Source organism: Hippocampus comes, unplaced genomic scaffold, assembly GCF_001891065.2.
Source record: "Hippocampus comes isolate QL1 unplaced genomic scaffold, H_comes_QL1_v1.1 scaffold202, whole genome shotgun sequence".
NCBI classification, from domain to species: domain Eukaryota; kingdom Metazoa; phylum Chordata; class Actinopteri; order Syngnathiformes; family Syngnathidae; genus Hippocampus; species Hippocampus comes.
Window position 1 is genome coordinate 656,506 of NW_017805829.1, and position 9,926 is coordinate 666,431.

The 9,926-nt window shown below is 42.3% G+C and overlaps 1 protein-coding gene across 4 annotated transcripts in view; it reads right to left on the minus strand.

The window, feature by feature from the left end:
• Positions 1 to 697: 697 nt before the first annotated feature.
• Positions 698 to 9,926, minus strand: part of ldb2a (LIM domain binding 2a) — an 89,463-nt gene continuing 80,234 nt past the window's right edge. For all 4 annotated transcript variants that reach the window (XM_019887422.1, XM_019887421.1, XM_019887420.1 and 1 more), the window contains exon 9: positions 698 to 3,187. In XM_019887422.1, coding sequence (XP_019742981.1) covers positions 2,954 to 3,187 — 234 coding nt within the window. In that variant the 3' untranslated portion in view covers positions 698 to 2,953. The remainder of the gene's footprint in view (positions 3,188 to 9,926) is intronic.

Sequence of the window (9,926 nt, forward strand, 5' to 3'; positions counted from 1 at the left end):
GTTAATATTTCATATCAACCTTCTTGGGGAAATGACAAACGTTTAATATTTTTTAGCATTTCGTTCCCTTAGGCTTCAACAATATTTTTATTTTTTTTCTATTTAAATTAATAATTTAAAGAGAATCCACAGGGTTCTGTTCACGAGTTATTAAAACTATACTTTCCACACTTAGTATTGCTGTTATTGTGTACTCGTTGATTTTGTTAAAAAATAGAAAACTATTCAAATTTGTGCGTTTTCATAACATTAAACAAGCAAAATTATATTAATGTAATGAGAATGTTTTTGCAGTACCCAGCGTGAGCTTCTTGGTGTCGCTCAAGATCCACCGAGTCATCTTGCAAGTCAATTCCAGAAGTGTCCACGTGTTGTGGTGTTGTGTAGGTTATTGCCATTTAAATATGAAAATACGAGTACGCCCCCCATCCCTCCTCCCTCCCTTAATGAATCCAATGATGGCAATCTTAAATTCACTCCCATATTGGTTTCTCATTCTGGCATTTACCCCAATCACCACTTTTAAAAGCTAGAAAATAGCCACATAACATTGTTAAAAGCCATAAACCTATCCTTGAGATGCTGCTAATCAACATAATCTCCAGGAGAATCGTTTCCAATTTAGTTGCAAGTTGATTTTCCACCTTATTAAGCATCCTTATTCGCTTAGAAGAAGTCACCCTTTTATATTATTTGTAAGCACGGTTTTATTGGCACAAGTTAATGGTAAAGCATACATACCAGACATCAGATATGACACGGAACACCTCTGCTATATATAGTACAAACGGTGTCTAATAATACTAGCCTCAAACATATTCAGAAATGTGTGTGTTTTGCTTCCTTACAAAAAGATTGCACAAATAAATAAGCAGTCGTGTGAAGACATGCGCCTTTTGTCTTCTTGGGAAAAGTTCAACCGAGAAGCCTACATTCACACAGAGAGCCTGCAAAAAACGACCAAATTTGAGCCGTAACAGCAACGCAATATCTTATTGCCGCTGTTGTCTGCGGTGTCTTGCAATCTGTCAAGTATCTGCCTTTATTTGATGTTGTTGAGAAAAAAATATCAGCTTTTCGCAATCAGTGTAAAAAGGGCAACTGGTTCACAAGGTTAGCTTCAGTGCAGCCCCTTTTTACACAAAGACCCTGCAAAATTTCATCATCAGAGCTTAAGCACAAGGAACAAACTGACATTTATCCCCCTTTGGTGTTTAGTCAGAACTGAGCAAAGGTGAGATTTTGCCTGTGTTTCCTGTCTCAGATGACAGAGATCAGAGCCGTAACACATCTGCCTTTGCCTTTCACACACAACTCAGCAAAGGTGGCATATTGTCAGGTCAGTTGTGAATTCAGAGCCGTAACAGATCTGTCTTTGCCTTTTACACAGAACCTAGCAAAGGTGGCATATTGTCAGGTAAGTTGTGAATTCCTTAACAGGCCGCTGTTGTCCCATCTCTGTTATGGCCCTGATTTTACTTGCATTCATGGCAAATCGCCATTTCATTCTGTCATTCTTACATTTTTATAGAACAGAGACATCGAAAAAAAAACGAGGAAAGATTCAGCTTTTGACAGGCTGCATGAAAGGGTAGCCTCATTGTTTCTTCCTTCACACAGAGATCCCGCAAAAATTTCCTAACTGGTTTTGAAATGGGACCTAGCAAAGGCGGGAAGTGTGACATCACATTTCTGACTGTTTTTAACACAACCAGGTGGGAGACATAGGTGTTGAACTTCGTGGCTTAATGGAATCCCCTTACACATCTCTGTTTCGGCTCGGATAATAAACTTTACAGAAAATAAGGCAGAGAAATCACAACTTTTGGAGGCAGAGTAAATCAAGTAGTAGAGACTCAAATGAAGCTTGTGAACACAATTAAAGGGACGGCGCAGCATTTCTGCAGGGTGGCTTCATTTTGATCTGCACCTGTGTCGTCACCAAATATACAAGAAATGCAAATGTGTTAAATTGTTGCTTTGGTTGTGCACTAGCTAAAAGAGGATAGTAGGGGCTAGGGGCACCGGGGGAATTTTGAACACCCTGGACAAATATGGAACCTCCCGTAGAAAACAAAACAGCTGCCGTTTCCAAAATGCTTTCTGTGGCTCATGGACAAAATAGACTTCTATTTACACTTACAAACCTTCCCAAATGGATAGAGGACAATCAGATTGTTGTGTGCATGTGTTTTTTTTTTTTTATAAAGCACATATATGAAATTAACCCAAAAAATTGAGGAAACCCTATAAAATCATGCAGTTTGGGAAAATTAAAGCAAAAACAGTCGTTTTCGTTTTTTTTTAAATTAACAAAATCACAGAGCGGGAGGCCGAATCCAACCGCTTTGAATGGAAATGGTGGTAACCAGTGTGTGGGGGTGATCCCTTTGCCATATTGTTGGGTGAGCTGGAGCCTACCCCGGCTGAAAGGTGGGATACACTCTGCACTGGTTCTTGGCCAATTACAGAGCACATTTAGACAATCATTCACACCTATGGTTAATTTAATGTTCAAAGAAACTAACATGCACGTTTTTGGGATGTATGAGAAACCCAAGATTCAAGATTTGAATCGAAACCTCAAAACTGGCTGTATTACCCACTCAACCACTGCACTGCCTAAAACCAAAACAAAGGGACTTTTATTTCTTGCTAATTTGAAACAGAAAAAAGCAAGAGAGTATCGGCAGTAGCCTCAAACAATGTAAGCTGGTTCTTTTTAAAAACAACAAAACAGATTCCTCAAGTGCCGCTGTGTGATGTCATGTGACTCTTGTCCACCAATCACAGCGGCGATAGTCCACTGAAAGCTTCTCTTTTCCCCAAAACAAGTCCACACCTTGCTATTGTTTTGTAACATTTACAGGTTTTTTTTTTTGTTTTGTTGTTGTTGTTTTTTAATCCGGTCGCGGTGGCTATTACTGCTGTCATTGTTCCGCAAGTGCTGCTCCTACTGCGAGGCCTGCGGCGCCGTGTTCTCCGCTTTGCCATCAGGCCCACCATTGGGCGCCTTGCTGCTCCACGGCCCGTTGTTGGTCAGCGCCGGCGAGCTGGTGAAGTCGTCGTCATCGTCCAGACCGTTGGTGGCGTCGTACTGCGTGTTCTCAAGGCGCGTGATCAGACGCTCATCTTCGTCACCGAACTCGCCGCCCATCAGCGTGGGCTCGCCCACCACCATCACGTCCTGGAAATGACAGAAAGAAGAGGGATTGAGCTTGTTCCATCACGTATGCGTCCTATTTTCATCTCTCAGACCAGTGTTTCCCAACCATTGTGCCAATCATCAGAGACGTAAGGTGAAACCACATTTGTTTGTGGTATGCTATTAAAAAATGTGCTTTTTTTTCTGTGAATTTGTTTGATAAAATTCTGCATTTTACATATTTATATACTTTCTGTAACACACTACGATGCCACAATGGTGCCAAAATCCCCGCAAATTGGTGCCAAGCATGCCGGAGTAATACATCTGGATCAGGTATAGTCAACTGGCGGCTGCGCCCACACTTGGGAGTGGCCCTCAATCATTTTTGAAAAACAATGTTTGCAGTTGATCAGTTTTAAGATGGAATAAAATTGTTCACCAACAGATATTTCTCAAGAGCGCATCCAATCCCAAGACTGTACTTCTGCATCAGAGAGGAAAATAGCATGTCCTGGCTAGCAGCAAGGACCAAATTAGATCAAGAAAATGGGTCTCTTTATAAAAAGGAATAGGAACCACATTTAATGTTCACCAAATTTAAATGCAAAACTATCTGCTTAGTTTGCTTGGAGACACTATCAGCCATGAAAGACTTCAACATTAATCGCCACTATAACAAGGATCTCAATAGTACACAAACTGTTTTTTTTTTTCCCCCTCACAAGAACTGTTGACAGTTCGTTTGAAGTGCATTAGGAGTGAGTCAGCCAAAAATATTGGAGGATTTTGAATGACACGCCGTACAAACATACGGTGGTAGTATATTATTCAAATCTTAAATTTGATAATTAGATGACCAAGTGTTCTGAGATCAAATAATACTCGCTTTGGCTGTGATTGGCTGGAAACTAGTTCAGGGGACACCCCGCCAACTGCCCAAAGTCAGCTGGGATAAGCTCCAGCACCCCCTCGACCCTCGCGAGGATAAAGCGGTTCAGATAATGGATGGATGAATACTGGCAAGTGTCAATTCTCCAAAAATTGGAAGGGTGTCACTTGCAGTTTGTTTATTTTTCTCTCTATAGGCATCAGGACTCAGGCCTTGTCCCTTGCGAATAGTTTACTGAATCTTTGTTCATCTATCTATACTTGCAACATAGCATGAAGACAAGAGAATAAATGCTCTACCACTAGATGGCAGAATTTGCAAATACAGTAACCTGTGCGTCCACTTGTAGCAAGTAGTACATAACATAATCATTTTCTTGATCTTTTTAAAACAGCTCCTCTGATACATAGCCCCTTTGTTGCTTCACATGCTGTTTTGGTCACACACATATGAAGGAAACAGCACCATCTGCCGAATCTGGTGTCACCAAGACAACGAAAGTCTTTGTACAACGATGAGATTTATTTCAGCTACAGTCGATGGAGAAACACCATTTACAGATCTGTGATGGAGCGACTCCCCAAGCAGTGGGGTGCGGCCCCACTTATACCATTTTTTTCTTCTTGGGACTAGTTAAATCACACATGTCAAAGTCAAGGCCCGGGGTCAGATCTGGCCCCTCACATCATTATATGTGGCCCGCGAAAGCAAATCACGCATGTCAACTTCCATGATGCTTGCTAAAGTCTGAACCCAATTTTCAAATTGTCATATGTAATCCATAATAACATGGAGATTTTGCAAGCATTTTCTTGTTTCCAACCCCCTTACTACATTAATGTAAACACTGCTTAAAGTCATTATTCTTGATTTCTGATTTAAAAACCACCTATCCACCAATTCATTGTGTGCTGTGTATGTAATATGTGGAGGTGATTAAACATTGTTATGGTTTCACAAAATTTCACAGTCATAACGACCCTCCAAGGGAAACCATAACTACGACAAAAATGAGTTTGACGCCCCTGGGTTAAAGTGTTAAACGAACTCTCAACATATTATCAATATGGTTATGGTGTACAGTACTTAATTGTCATTGGTTAGGCGTATTAAAAAAAAGAAAAAAAAACAAGAGTAAAAGAAAGGGGAGAATGCCCCTGTCTTGACATCTGTTTGCAGCTCATCCTGTTTTGCATCTACATGTGTGAAGCACAGGAAAACCACAAACTTGCACAGCAACGAACTTGGATAGCAACACTTACAGATAGCAGGATGCGATACAAATTAACACAGTAGAGTATAAAATTTCCACTACACAGGTGGTACAGCGGGCAAACAGCTATGTCCCCCATAGGCAAACAATATGATTTATATGCACTCTCCTCGCCCACTAGACTGTTTGAATGGCAAACAACCAACTCAAAATCATAACTTGGGGTTAAATATAAAACATAAAAAAATTATTTGGTTGTTTGATTTCAATTTGATGGGAGAACAGGTGCCACAGAGACCCAAATATTTATATAAGAGCAAATCAAAAGTCCATTATCTAAAATGTCCCCTTTAAAATTCAATTGGATCAAAAACTCCCAAAATCATCACAAACTTCGGCCCCCTACTGAAACCTGGGTGGAAGCAGGACCACTAAATGGAGCGCACGCTTCAGTGGTCATGTGTGTCAACGCTGCCTGGCTCGTTGCACTACAATAACACACATACATTGGACAAATATGTACACAGTGCAAGATTTGCTTACCAATGCAATCATATCATAACAGCACAAATAGAGACAAACAAAAAGCACCGGAATGCAGATATACACATACTTTAATTATCACGAACCATTTCCAGTACTGCTTAATCTTATCGGGTGAGCTGTAGCCTATCCCAGCTGACCCTGGACAACAGCTGAGGTGCACTCTGGGCTGGTCACCAGCACACACATTGTCGTTGTTGGGCAGAAAATACCCTATTTTCTAATATAGTCAATTACTTATCGTCCGTTATTTTTATGGAATATTAACCCAATTATCCATCCATCCATTATCGGAACCGCATGAGGGTCATGTGTGTGTGCTGGACCCGATTCCAGCTGTCGGTAGGCGAGGTACACCCTGAACTGGTTGCCAGCCAATCACAGGGCACATATAGACACACAGCTATTCACAATCACAATCACACCGAAGGGCAATTTAGAGTGATCCATCAAACTGAAACGCATGTTTTTGGAATGTAGTACCCAGAGAAAACCAACGCAGGCACGGGGAGAACATGCAAACTCCACACAGGAAGGTTGGGCCAGGAATCAAACTCACGATCTCTGCACTGTGAGGCGGACATCCAAATCAGTCGACCATCGTGCCGCTTAACCCATTTACGGTGTTGAAAATCGCTTCACAATAAATCCACTAACTGTCTCTTGCCACACTCTGGGGAGCCATGTAGCATTATGTCGGCTCAAGTCTGAAAGCATGGATGTACTTTTTTTTTTAGACAATATCTATCCATTTTCTAATCGGTTTATCCTCACAGGGGTTGCGGGTGCACTGGAGCCTATTCCAGCTGTCTTCAGGCAGTAGGCGACGTACACCCTGAACTGGTTGTCAGACAATCACATTTTTAGACAATAAGTGAAAATATTTCGATTGCATACATTTGAAGAAGGCTGTTTTTTTAAAAAATATGGATAATTGCGTGCAGACAGAACTGGTCAGCCACGAATATGTTTGCATGCAGATTCTTTTCTGCCTATTACACTACTTAGTTGTTAACTAATTGTTTTAGTTATTGCATCACTCATGGCTACAAGACCTTTGAAAAAGTGATTGTAAAGATGATTTAAGGTTTGCTGTTGTAAAGCATTCATGGAATTTTCTCTGGTCAGGGGGGTTGGAGTGAGAGCAGATTTTGATGTGGATGGCTGGCCTTGGCCATGACAGTGTAATAAATTATCATTTTTTTAGGGAATTAAATTAGCCACTGAACATGATATAGGGATGTTGATTTTGTGTTGATGATGGTGCACAATAGTATAGAATATAAAATACCAACTTGAATGAGTTGATGTTTGATGACTCAAGCAAGTTGGCGTTGTTGGGGTCATTTCAGAGCTTGACTGTGACGATCTAGACAAACAATCACTCACACTTGCATTTAAACCAATGAACAAGTTAGCATCCAGTGAACCTAACCTGCCTGATTTTGGAATGTGGGAGGAAGTCGTCGTACTCCAAGGAGGACACGCAAACTCCACAAAGGGCAGAGGCCGGAGCTGAGATTCAAACCCCAAACCTTAAAACCATGAGGCCGAAGTGCTGACCACTTGCCCAGTGTGTTTCTCACTTGATTTATCAAAGTCACCCAAAAAAATGAACATCCAAACAACCCTTTTTCCACCCAGCTATGCCTTAATCGGGCTAATTAATTTAGGTGAGCTTTTCAACTAAATGACAATATCCACACTGATGTGTCCATTTGCATAGCTAATTAAGTCATTAGCTCAAAAACGTGCTGATTGCCAACAAGCTCACCCTGTTCGCCATCTGTTCCCATGAGGAGGCCTGTCAACCTTCCTCTGGAACCCCCACCCGCCGACTGCCAAAAACTCCTCTAATGACAACAGCTGGTGGCGAGTGCGGGACTTGGCGGCGTGTTAATTGCTGGCTAATTATCGCTGCCGACTTGACTACTCATCTCGTTAAGAGTTAGCCTTGGTGCTAGTGGAGGCAGTAAGACCGAGACTTTGAATGGGCCCATGCCATTTGTAACTACTGGCTCATTAGCATATTTTTTTTGTAATTACCTTTAATTCTGGAAATCTTTTGTAGGGGGAAACATGATGATAACCATAGAACAGGAAATGGACTGAAACTGCGTTTACTTTCACAGTCGAGACTGTGAGTGTGTGTGTGTGTGTGTGTGTGTGTGTGTGTGTGTGTGGATGGGCGAGGGCATTAAGTGAGCTACTTTGAAGACGAAAAGCTCTTTCATTCATGGAGGCAGCACTTCATACACTACACTGTGTGCCTAGAGCACAGGCACGCTGACAACACCAAAGACAAGTCCTCCCCCGACCACTGCCACGTCGACAACTTTGCCAAGCAATCAAGAAAGTGCCGCTTATCAGAAACTAACACTGTTACCTAACGCAGATCTGCAGCTCCCCAAAAAATCCAATGCAGCTCTGCTTATCTTTTGGCTTTGACATTATGTGTCACACCTGTAGGGTTTGTAGATGATTGCGTTTATGACTTCGTAGCTTGAGAGTGGCTTTGGATATTTGTCAAGCCCTGTTGTTAAGTCACATGTGGGAAAAACACACTTAAAATGTTGCCTCTACAGTTAATTACCATTCAATGATGGTTACATTTTGGAAGGGGAATTTATTTATCTTCCCTACACTATACGAGGGACCAAGCCATGTTGCTAATTACACCCCTCGTAAAAATATCTCTAATTGCCTATATTAATCGTTTGAATGGTAAAAAAACATAACATTTAAATATTCAAATATAACTGAACATCATTTCAAACTCAACTTATAGCATGATTATTATAAAAGATGTAGCTGACAGCACACACATAATGAGTCAGTGTTGCAGTGTTATAACCATTTACGTAATGGATATTTCAACACAAATGAAGGAGCACCACATGTAGACAGATCGTCTTAACCAGAGATGGCCAACCCGCGGCTCGCAAGCCACATGCGGCTCTTTGGCTGGCTCAATGCGGTTCCCGGGCTTTCAAATGACAAGTGTCGAAAACGCCTCGGCGGTGGCGCTGCCATTCAAACCACGGTGCTAAATACACAGAACTAGCTACGTCAGCCTATCAACAATCCTGTTACTTGACTGACATACAGGGCAACCAATCAGATAACAACTGAATCACCGCTCATGCTCAAACAACGGTGCTCAGCGCTAAACTCAGCAAATTACCTCCGATTTTAAGGCAGGGGTGCCCAATACGTTAATCGTGATCGACCGAGAGCCAGCGGACTGATCCCAAGTCGAGCGCGAGCGTTGGGAGGAGGAAATGGGGGCGAAAAAAACTTTGTGTGTCTGTATGTTTCGATTTCGTTCATGTTCGGTGACGTAACGGCTGTCGCTCATCTCGGCGTGCCTGCTTGCTTGCGTATGCGCACGTGTGCTGCCTGCTTGCTTGCGTATGCGCACGTGTGCGTGGTTGGGCGCCCGCGTGTGTGCACGCGTGTGTGTGTGTGTGTGTGTGTGTGTATATGCTTGCACGTGCGCGATCGGGTCGATCGCGTGAAGTTCGTCGCTTCAAAAGTCGATCTTCGGTCAAATATACGTGCGCGATCGGGTCGATCGCGGGAAGTTCGTCGCTTCAAAAGTCGATCTTCGGTCAAATATGTAGCAAGCTGACCCAAGTAGTAAGTAACCACTGCAGGTCGTGTGTGTGTGTGTGTGTGTGTGTGTGTGTGTGTGTGTGTGTGTGTTATGGCTCTTTGCAGGAACACAGTAAAAAAGTTGGCTCTTAGTCTCTGACTGGTTGGAAGAACCACTAATAATGCTGCAGCCTAGTGAGGATCTGAGACTCTCCACGTACGTTATATCCATATGTCGATATTATACTGTCCCAGTTGGCTGAAGGAGCAGCAAAATGTCCATGGAACTGAAGCAAAAATGTGGCTGAAACTGTTTAATGTGGATAAATTCTGTTAAATGATGTCATTAGCGCATTTGTTACAATCTGTATTCCCAATTTGAGAGTTAAAAAAACATCGATCCTTATATTCCTAATTTTATTCAACCCCCCACATGGCCACTAGAGATCACTGTTGCACCCTGCAGGAACCCTTTCCTAAACACGCAAACGCGCGCTCGCGCATGCACACACGCACACACGCACACACACACACACACA